The sequence below is a fragment of the Panthera leo genome, chromosome A3 (assembly GCF_018350215.1).
Source record: "Panthera leo isolate Ple1 chromosome A3, P.leo_Ple1_pat1.1, whole genome shotgun sequence".
NCBI classification, from domain to species: domain Eukaryota; kingdom Metazoa; phylum Chordata; class Mammalia; order Carnivora; family Felidae; genus Panthera; species Panthera leo.
In genome coordinates, this window is record NC_056681.1 from 132539297 (window position 1) to 132550230 (window position 10934).

A 10934-nucleotide genomic window follows, 5' to 3' on the forward strand; every position below is an offset into this window, starting at 1 on the left:
CCCCAACCCCCACCTGCATGTGCACACGCACACACACGCACACACATGCACACGCACACGACCAGGAGCAGCGTGGCCTACTGAATCACTTCCCAGGTCGGCTGGCTTTGGGAGGCAGGGAGTCAACAGGCCCGTGACAGATGGCGTGTGAAGGGCGAAAGGAGTCCAGGTGACTCCAGGGTTGTCCACTGGGACGCTAGAAGGATGGACTCACTGTTCTAAAGACGGTGGGGCCAACTGTGAGGCACGTAGGTGTGGGAGAGACGCGGGGCTCGGTCATTCCAAGTTTGAGATGCTAAGTGGACACAGCCGGATATGGGACTCTGCTGCTCAGGTGAGAGGCGCACAGGACCGAGGCACACACGGGAGTCTCTACGGTAGAGATGTTATTTCGGAGTCACGAGACTGGAAAAGATCACATGGTTGGCGGGGCGGGGGGGGGGGGGGCGGCAGAAAGGGGGCAGGGAGAGGAGGGGTACCAGCGAAGGAGCAGACAGTGCAGCACGAGGGAGGCAGGAGTGTGGCCCGTGGGGCAGGGCTCAGCTCTGCCCAGCGCCGCTGGCAGAAACGGATGAAGACTGAGGCCTGAACTCGGGGAGGTCTCTGCTCCCTCAGTGAGGTGTGGACGCGGGCCCCAGCTGGAGTGGGTTCAAGACAGAACGTACCCCAAGAGCAGGAGTAAAGAGCGTGGCTCCGCAATACACTTGTCAAGTCCGGGCTGGAGCGGAGGGAAGAGGCTCCCTCCCGTTCCACCTTGTCACAGGTCACGTGGCTCTCACGGTCTCACCCTGCCAGAACCGGACCAGCGTGACCGCGGTCACACAGAGGCAGCCCCTTCCCTCATTTCCTTTGTAGAGAATCCTCCGAGGAATCTGAAGGGTGCCCCGGGAGCAGAACAGAACCCCGGACAACAGAAGGGTCGGGCTGGGCCAATATACAATGAATTTTGTTGATTCTTTTCTGAAAAGATACTGGGGTGTGTCCCGGGGCAGCTAAATGACACAGGACACAAGTTCAGTTTTGCAAATCAAAAAAGTTTTATAGGATTCAAAGAAAAAAGTTACATCACCCATGTTCATTTAAATAATGTCAAAGTCTGTTACATAAAACGTAATTCTGAAACATTTAAAATTTTATTATTGAAACTACAAAAGGCTCAAAGTCAAAAAAGATCAAGCAAACTGCTCAGGCAATAAAGTGCACGGGGGGGGGGGGGGGGTGAGGAGGGGGGGCTGCCGCACGAGCCCTGCTCCCAGCAGAGGGACTCCGTGCTGGGACGACACAAGGTTCTGGTTCTCAGGATAGTCTTTTTCAGATGGAAATTCTCCTAATTTATAGTCTTTCAGTGAACAAAACAGAGGGGGAAAAGTTTACAGAAGGTATTTCTAAATCTAATCAGGAAATGGAAGTAGAAATCAAAACCATTTTAACACATCTATTCTTTACAAACAACACTGCTCAGAGAATGAAGTTTAATGCGACGAGCAACCCGATTCTCAAACACCCTGTGTTATCAACAGTAGGACTTCCATTACTTTGCATAATTAAGAAAAATATGCAAATTGAATGCCATTTACGACATAGAGTCAGAAATATTTATGCTGATTTAAGATGTAAGTAGAAAGAGAAAAGACGGGGGGGGGGGTGAGGAAACACGAGCTACAATATTTAATTATGGTTCTCTTGCACCTGTCTTACGTCCCATGACCTGTAGGAATACTCAACAACGAAGTGTACAAAAATGTGAAGGCCATCTGCACGTAACAGCCAGCACTCAGACGTGTACGTCAATTAGCGGTTGATACCAAAGGGCAATTTACAGGGTGTCCAGGTGATGGTTATCATACTAAAAGGACCTGAACACAAAACCTAATTGTATTTATTTAATATTTCACCTTACCATCATTTTGATAAAAGTAAACGCCAATATAACAAAGACGCAAAGGCAAGACCTAAGTACATGCGGCACAATAAAACCCGTTCCCGGGCTCACGAGGCGGTGCCACGTTCACACGTTCCTTGCACGCACCGTGTTGCCTGGATTCCCAACGCCGTCCAGCAAGAGCCATCTCCGTGGCTCCCCGGACACCAGGGCCACAGTGTCTGTGTCATTAGGGCTTGAGATCACACGGATTCAAAGTGCTGCCGCGGGTCTCATCTTCTAGGCGGATTGCAAGATACCCCGTTCCAAGTAATTTCGTCTGATCAATTTCCTTCAAATCAAACGAACGAAAGAGAAGCTGGGTAGCACCAGTGCCATAGAGCGTAACTCGCACTTCCTAGAGTTCTTAAAGGAATCGGAATATTGGAGCTGGGCTGTCTGCATGTACACTTTAGCTCAGATCAACTGTACTCTGGTGGAAAGTTCCTCCAACCGGTAAGGACATTTTCTTCTTCTCTAAGGAGTCACTCTACCCACAAAACACTACGTGTAAGGCCACAGCAAAAGAAGTCGACTGACGACTGACGAAGCGGCTGGGTTTGAGTGCTTACGTTACCTTTTTTTGGCGTTTGAGGTACAAACAGGCAACTAAGTAGTTTGCTCTCGGTAAAGCGAGGGCCCCCAAAGACGCAGACGCTCAGATCCGACAGCAGCTCACCGCTCACCGGGTACCTACCAGGTATTTTAAATTATTCTCTGGGGCACATCCTTCACAAGTCACACTCCGGACATAGACAAATGACTCGTTCTACTTAATCAAAATTTCAATTCCTTGGGCCACAGCCTTAAAGGAATGGTTGCCTGGAATTTCCCTCGAAAATGCTATGAAAAAGTTAAACGCAAATCCCTTCCCCGCCCATTTAAGAAGCCCCTATTCAACCAGTTCTGATTCGTAACAATTCTTAAATCTAAAGGGCCTGATTATAGACTTGTAATTTTTTCTTTTTGTGGCCGAATAATGTGCCAAATTGACTAAAAGTAGAGTTATTGTGAAAAACATCGTTGAACGCTGAAAAGAAGACTGTAAGATCACCTATCTAGAAAGTGGTGATCTGAACACCAACAATATAAATATTTTAATAAAAAACAGTATAAAAATTAGTACCCTGTCTCATTTCTATAAAACACGAATAGAAAGGCTGTAAAAATCCAGATTTTGTAAACTTTATTGCCAAAATGTCTATTTGAACGCTGGTGATTCCGATGATCAAATTTTCTTCCATTTCCTCAAAAAAACAAAACAAACAAAACAAAACTTCTGAAACTACGAAAGATATCGAACAGGGTCCCAACCGAAAAAGGAAAAGTTAACATACTTTCATCAGAACCAGCTCCCCACTTTCTCCTAGCCCCCCCAAGAAAAAAAATTTTTTTTTGGGGGGGGACAGTTCCATTCCTGAAAAATGCTTTTTAAAATTTGCACTGGCAATTCCCTGGCTGACCTCTCAGGCAGAGGCTGGCAGGCCCACTAGCGGGCTCCCGCATTTCTCTGCCGAGGCGATTCCGTTCAGCTTGCCAACCTCTGCCTGCCAGCCAGGGGTCTTCCTGGCGGTCATGTGGCGCCGGGCGTGCTTCGTCAGGTGGTCACTGCGCATGAAACGCCGATCACACACGGGGCACACAAACTTCTTCTCCCCGGTGTGAGTTCTGCGGTGGCGAGAAAGTTCATCAGAACGGGCAAATTTTTTATCACAGCCATCCCAGCTACAGTTAAAAGGCTTCTCTCCTAAGAGGCAGGAAAACACACATTAAAGAAGACGTAAATGCTCAGCGGCTTTACCGGACAGGTTAATTCACGTCACTTTTAAATTATGTTCATCAAAATCTAAGAAAGTAGTATCCCCTTATTCTGGTACTGAGTTATTCAAATGTCAAGAATTCTTCCAAAATGCATTTCTTTTCGCCACACCCAAAATACAGAATATATATGTCAAGGCTCAAAGATGTCAAACTAATGTCACATTTCGCAAGAAATTTTTTCAAAGTGTATTTATTTTGAGAGAGAGAGAGAGGGAGAGAAGGGGGGAAGAGGCAGAGAGAGAGGGACAGAGAGAGAATCCCAAACCGGCTCTGCACTGTCAGCAGCGTGAGCCCGATGTGGGGCTTGAACCCATAAACCACCATATCATAACCTGAGCTTGAAATCAATGCTCCAGCAACTGAGCCACCCAGGTGCCCCAAAATACACCCAGGTGTTTTTTAAATAAAAACAAATCTTTCATTGGTATAGCCTAGGGTAGGGGGAAGATTCTTGAAAGAACAATTCCTTCCCTGAAAAGCAGAGCCCCTTAGAGGCACCCATCCACTCCAATACAGCCAGGACTCTCATGCCTCAATTCTAAACCCTGCTTCATTCTGCCGGTCGGAGCTGCCGATATTCAAGCTCTGATGTGCTAACCTAAACCCGCCTACCTGAGATGCATTGTGGAAAACAATACAATGATCACTCCTTCCAGTTCAGCCTTTCCTACGCTGTGTTCCACAACTCGCTATCGTCCTACAAGCCATCAGCAGACATTTCGGTGGAAGGGAGTTCCAAGATCAGGGTTTGTACTACAGACCCTGCGTGACCGGCTACCGAACTTACATCTATGTAAGGCTGCGACCCTCCGAAAGGGGAGCTTGGCAAGCAGACTGTTTAACCACAGGAGCCTCACAGACAGAACAGAACACCAACTCAAGGAACAAGAGTGCCACAGAACATTAGAGATATTCTGACCTAATCTACCAAAGCTGAAACTCTACCAGGCAGCTCTCAGACCTCAGTCAAACACGAAGGCCACCAGCCCCATGTAGCTATGTAAGTATAAACTTAATGAAAAAGTTACTTCCTTGGTCCCACTGTCCGCATGTCAAGCACGTGCGGCTAGTGGCTACCTTAACTGGGCAGAGAACACTTCCCTCGTTGCCCAAAATTCTACTGGACCGAGCCGATGAGATAAAGATGTCACCAAGTCATCAGAGTCTCGGAGTTCTTCCGAATAAGAAACCGTATGTTCCCCCAAATGAGAAAACTCCATGCCCTTAAAGTTCACATATTTTTGAATTCAAACTTTTCCATACTTTAGAGACACCTTTCCCCAGAGGGAACCAAAATATTCCGTAAACTGATGTTTACGGAATGTGAAATCCATGTTTTCTAAAATGCTGAAAGAAAGACTGAGGAGTTTCCGGCAACGTGAAGAGAAAGGGACAGTACGAGCACCACCTGAGAAACCTATCAAAGAACCACGATCCCAGAACCACACGTTCTATGTGCGGGGATGAGCGGACGGCACGTTCCAGAAAAACCAATGATGGTTATGCTCGTGTGAACCCCAATCCCTACAAGACCACGAGGGTTTTTCAGGACCAAAGGAAACAGGCCAGATTTCCTCTCCTCCCGGTGGTTTTCACGTGTCCCTCCCACCGGAGGCAGGCTCAGGCGCGTCTCCTGAACACAGGACCCGGCGTCCTCACGCCTGTCAGGACTCACCTGTGTGAGTGCGGACATGGGCCTTGAGGTGGGAACTTTTGAAGTAGGTTTTCCGGCAGCCTGGGACGTTGCAAACATAATTTCTCCTTCGGGAAAAGTCTACCTGAGGGGCACAGTTCTGACCGGAGGCGATGAACACTGGAGCAGGGGCCAGGGGCAGGAACCTCGTCCCGCCCACGGCCATCCCGCCGGGTGAGGCGGCGGCAGGCGGGGGCAGGGGCCCCTGGGGCAGAACGAGCATCACGGCTCCCTGAGGCACAGGCGGCCCCACGAACACAGGCTGGGGCACCGGAGCAGCATGGGGTAGGATGGGTTTCACGGTCCCCACAGACACCTGGGGAGGAGGCTTCAGAAAAGCCGGTAACGTGCCACTCTGTCCGGTCACGGGGATCATTTGGCAAAAGACAGGGGAACTGGGGACAGGGACGGAGATCACAGGGGTGGCTTTCTTCGGCAAGTCACTCTCAGAATTCTTTGGTGAGCAGGTTTGAACTGCGACAGGCCACACTGCCTGCCGGCCTCTGTCCGTGGGGATCAGGCCACCAGACTCGCGCAAGCAAGGCTGACAGGACAACGAGTCAGTGTTCAGTAGACTGTCCGTGAGTCGTGTGCCCGGCAAAGCTTCGATGTGTCCCAGAAACCGTGCTTCTCCTTCTCTGTTGACGGGAAGCTGGCGTTCTTGAACCTGGGCAGTAGGAATGTGGCCACGAGCAGGACTCCCCCCGGTGTGGCGGATGACACTCGTCACCACGGGCCTGCAGGAGGGGCCGGGGTCTGGCTCCAGTGGCTCCGGCTTCAAACCAGGAAGGCCCCTCTCCGCCTTCCCGCTCGGCACTTGGGCCGCCTCAGCAGAGGCTGGGGGCACGGCCGTGACCATGCACGCTTTGGAATCAGTTACTTGGGAAGCAACAAGTGTCCCTGTCGATGGCTCCACACGATCAGGGCTCTGAGGAGGAGTCATGCACTTAAAAAAAAAGTACTGTGTGAAAAGGTTGTTTTGGTTACATTTTAAAGGGGACTCACTTTGATCACGTTGTCCCCAATGCCTTCAAAGAGTATCTAGAAAAAATTCATCCAAGCCCGCTCGCAACGGCACCCAGCACGTTTCAAGGCAACGTGAGATACCTTACTTCCTAGGCTTCTTCCCCCTTATCGGACCTCTCCCAAACCAATCAATTTGCTTAGTTTTAAGAATGTCAGTGTCCTGGGGCACGTGGGTGGCTCAGTCGGTTAAGCGTCCGACTTCAGCTCAGGTCATGACCTCACACTCCGTGAGTTCAAGCCCCCCCGTCAGACTCTGTGCTGACAGCTCGGAGCCTGGAGCCTGGAGCCTGCTTTGGATTCTGGGTCTCTCTGTCTCTCTGCCCCTCCCCTGCTCATGCTCTGTCTCTGTCTCAAAAGTAAATAAAAACATTAAAAAAAAAATTAAAAAAAAAAGAACGTCAGTGCCCTCCTGGCTTGCACGGCCACTGAAACGAGCAATTTGAAGTATTAGGACTACAAAGGAGAGAACTAATTTATATTCAAACTAAGAGCTTTTCCCAAGAATTTTTGATTCTCAATTTTTTTCAAAAAAACCCCCCGGCGTTAGCCATTCCACACACACTTATCCAGAGCCTACTGGATGCGAGGTAAAGATCTGCTGGAACGATCCCCCAAAGGCCAGGCTCCCACCAGCGGCGCTGCCTGAACCGAGCCTCCCTCGTAGCACCCGACACCTCCCGCCTACGGAGCCCGGTGCCAAGTAACTGTGCGAGGGGGTTCTGGCTCACTGTTCGTCTAATTCTCCCCACTGTCCACAAGTCCCTTCTCCTCCCTCCTCCCCAGTCCGCCCTCCACACTCTCCTTCCAGTGCAAGCTTCCAGCCCAGCACCACAAGATTCTGATTTTCGCTTCTGTTACCAACGGACCGTCCTCAACTTCTCCAAGCCGAGAAGCGGTCTCTCCCAGCGATCCTGTAGCGCCAGCAAGGTGAGAAAACAAACACGAAACCTTGCTTGACTGCACTCAACTGGCACACGTGAGAAGCGGGTTTGCTCTGGGGAGGCAGAGGCCAGCACTCCAACCCAGCTAATGAAGGCCAAAGCACAGGCTGTCTCTGGCCGCCACCCGTCCTTCCTGATCCCGGACGGGGGCATCGGGGCGGGGGGCGGGGAACTAAGCCCCCACTCCGCAATTCCCCAGGGAAACGAGTGCGTTTTACCTCCTCGCATCGATCTGCAGATTTCATCTTATGAACGCTGTGCCCTGTGGCTGCGCGCTATGATCTATCAGCGGAAAGAGCGCATTTTGAAGGGAGAAGTTTGCACCCTGAGGGTCCACAGAGGTTATGCACTCGACTAGCAGCACGCCAATGACTCTACCCCGCAAGGTCTTCAACACATTTATTTAACGTAATCCAGCCACTACATAAAATGCTCTTCTCCCCGCTTCTTACCAGAGTCGATAAAGAATCGAAGTCCTTTGGTAGCTCAGGCGCGGCTGCGTCAACATGCACAGCGGTAGTGACATCCCCAGAGTCCGAGACAGGCGTGAGGGGTCTTATCTTTAACAGGTCACCTTTCTGGGATCTTTGACCCCAGGCGCTCATGCAGACAAGAGCCTCCACGGCTTCGATGTCATTCTGCTCCAAGACGCTGCACGTAGACCTTTCGCTGTCGTGCCGCTTCCTCTCCAGGATCGACTCACAGATGTCCACGAGGTCCACCTGAAGGCGACACAACACAATGGCTTCTCAGTCCGGGCAAGCGGAGGGCGCGACCCCGAGGGGCGCGTGGATACGCACCCCAAGCACGTGCACTGCACACGTCACACACACACGTGACTCCACACACAAACCCCGTGTCCTAGAAAAATACGCCAACGGAACATTCACGTCAATTTCACTTTTTTTTTTTTTTTTTTTAAGCCAACGTTCTGAAGAGTGAGGACGACTGGACTCGGCTGGCAAGCCAGTGTCCACGGAAAACCCCGATTGTTAAAAAAAAAAGCTAAGTTAATGTATTCTTCCAGTAAATGACCAGTAAGCCTTTAATGCCACAGGTGTAAGCCCCGGGGGAGACACGGACTCGGACTCTGAGTCTTCGGCTGGCGAGAGGAAACACGGCTCTTCAGAGCTGGCACCGCCACCCGAAGAGCATCCCTACGGATGCGTTTCTGGAACTCTCTGAAGCACTGAGCACAGCCTTCTAAACTCGGGGCATCACCACATGCAGAACTTCCCGGCGGCTGAACTCCACGTGTGCCAGGAAGGTGGAGCCCATGCTGGTTTAGCCATGTTCCCCACGCTCAGAACACTCAGTCACTCCTTAACGCCACAAGGCGAGGCGGCAGACAGGAAGAAGAATTTTAAAAAGCTACTGCAACCCAGGAGAGGGACATCTTTCCTGCGTGTCACACCGGTCTTTCCAAGCAGGAAGGGGGGCCAGAAGCAACTGGAATCCACTGATCCCTTCCCAAAGACCCTTTAAATCTGCAAAGATACACGTTTCCACTCAGCTCGCCTCAGCATCAAATCCTTCTGTCCCGCGGGTCCCCCCAGAGCAGGCCAGGAGCGTGACCGCCGCTGGCCGGGCTTCTGACCTCGGCCTGGTCCCCGGAATCATGAGGTCACAGACAGGAGGCTGCGGACGGCAGGTATGCAGCGCACTCAGACCTCTCTCTCTCAAGCCCTCAGGGTCCTCGAGTCTCGACGACCAAGGTCTTAGCCGCCTTCAAGCCCGGACACGAGGTGGCCAAGGCTGAGGAAATAAGCACCCTACTTCACCTCCCCCGCCCCGCCTTCTTTTCAGCTTTGCCCCGCCCTCTTCCCCTCACCCATCGAATGTGGTCTTCACGCCAGCTCTGCCCCGCCCACCGCATCTGGTCTTCAGGCCAGTTTTACCCCGCCCCTGCCCCGCCTCCCCGTCCGCTTTGCCCCGCCCTCCAGCCCCACCTACCGCAAGTGGTCTTCCAACGAGCTTGCTCCGCCCCCTAACGTACCGCCCCCCCCCCCCCCCCCCCCCCCCCCCCCCCCCCCCCCCGTCAGCTTTGCCCCTCTCTGTACCCCCACCCACCACCTGTGGTCTTCAGGCCGGCCTTGCCCCGCCCCCATGTACTGCCTTCTTTGCAGTCTTGCCCCGCCCCTCACGTACCATCTTCCTTCCAACTCTGCCCCTCCCCTGCCCCGCCTTCCCGCCAGCTTTGCCCCGCCCCCTACGTCGCCCACCGCCTGCCGGCTTCCCGCCAGACTTTGCCCCACCCCCAATCCCGCCCGCCCCACCCCCCGCGTGCCACCTTCCCGCCAGCTTTTACCCCGCCCCCCTCTCCCTTTCCATCATCCGGACCCCGCCGTCCGCGTGTCGCGTTCCCGCCCGCCGCGCCCCGCCCAACGGCCGCCTCCTCACACGGCCTGGTGACGTCATGGCTGGAAATAGCCCCGCGCTGGGAGCCGGCAAAGCGGGGGCCGCTGCGGATACTCCAGACAAAGATACGCGTAGGGCGGCGCGGGGCACATGCCCCCGCGCCACCCGGCGCGTCCCTGCACGGCTGCTGCCCCTCCCAGCTCCTGAGCCCGCTCTGGCCCCTGACCGCACGGCTCCGCCAAGGCCCCGTGCGTCCCCGCCCTCCTCCACGCCCCGGCCCCGCACAGGCGGCACGTCCCCGCCTCGCTCCGCGCTCAGATGGGCGCTCACTCACCGCATGCGCGTCGCCCGGGCCCACGGAGCCCGGAGTGTGCATGGTGCCGGCGGCCCGGAGGCAACAAAGCGGCCGCGGGCGGGAGCTCAGCGCACGGCAGCAGCCGCACGTGCGCCGCGGGCGGCGGCGGCGACCCTGAGCTCCTGCGGCCGGCGCGAGCCTCCGCCCGCCCGCGCCGCTCTGCCCCGGCGCGGCCCTCGCGGTGCGGGAGGGGCGGGGCGGCCGCGGAGGGAGCGGCCGTGGGGGCGTGGCGCGAAGGCAAACCAAAATACACCGCGCCCCCACCGGGGCGGGGCCGGGCGCCCACCAGCCAGTCCGCGCCGGGCCCTTGCGCCGCCGGCCAATGGGCGCCGCGGGGAGCCGCGTGATCGGAGCCTGGTCGAGGCGTGATCTGGCAGGGCGGGATGCGGCACGTGTTTTGGTCCGAGCGAGGGGCGGGGCCTGAGGACCTGGAAAGTAGGGGAAAGGTCCCGGCGGCCGCGGCCGCGGCGGGACTGAGGGGCGGTGCCCACGGTGCTGGGGAAGTACCCTGGCAGGGCTGGCTGGGGAGTGCCACGCCGTTTAAAGGGGTACCGCCCGCAGCCTGCCCAAGTGCAGGACCCGTGGAGTGGATTCGACTCGTAGAGGGAACCCACTGGGTTTTGCTTGCTTGTTTTTATTTTGATTGATCTATCGTCGGCTCCTAGGAGTGCATCCCTGACCAGGAAGAGTTCTGAAAGCAGGCTGGCTCCCGGTGACCCTCCTGCATCCATGGCTCCTTGCAGGCACCCAGATCCCAAGCCTCTAGGCCTGAGCCTGCCTTTGACGCCCCTTCCCAGGCAGCTCTGGGCCGCAGTTTCC

General features: G+C 54.4%; 1 protein-coding gene across 4 annotated transcripts; it reads right to left on the reverse strand.

The window, feature by feature from the left end:
* Positions 1-1013: 1013 nt before the first annotated feature.
* KLF11 (Kruppel like factor 11) lies at positions 1014-10244 on the reverse strand. 4 transcript variants are annotated; one of them, XM_042933699.1, is made up of 5 exons: positions 10095-10119; positions 9000-9157; positions 7855-8124; positions 5418-6396; positions 1014-3668 (listed from the first exon to the last, which is right to left on the reverse strand). In XM_042933699.1, exons 3-5 carry the CDS (start codon positions 8005-8007, stop codon positions 3388-3390), a joined length of 1413 nt encoding a protein of 470 aa, XP_042789633.1. In that variant the 5' UTR covers positions 8008-8124; positions 9000-9157; positions 10095-10119; the 3' UTR covers positions 1014-3387. The 4 variants fall into 4 exon arrangements, with proteins under 4 accessions (XP_042789633.1, XP_042789630.1, XP_042789629.1 ...); XM_042933696.1 differs by lacking the exon at positions 9000-9157 and having other exon boundaries at positions 5418-6381; positions 10095-10244; XM_042933695.1 differs by lacking the exon at positions 9000-9157 and having other exon boundaries at positions 10095-10244.
* Between the last annotated feature and the right edge of the window lie 690 nt (positions 10245-10934).

Coding starts and splice junctions, on each gene's coding strand:
- KLF11 (XM_042933695.1), bottom strand. CDS start 10,136: ATGCACACTCCGGGCTCCGTGGGCCCGGGCGACGCGCATGCG. Junction 6,397..7,854: donor TCGATTCTTTATCGACTCTG/GTAAGAAGCGGG, acceptor CTTTTCACACAG/TACTTTTTTTTTAAGTGCAT. Junction 3,669..5,417: donor CCATGTCCGCACTCACACAG/GTGAGTCCTGAC, acceptor CCTGCCTCTTAG/GAGAGAAGCCTTTTAACTGT.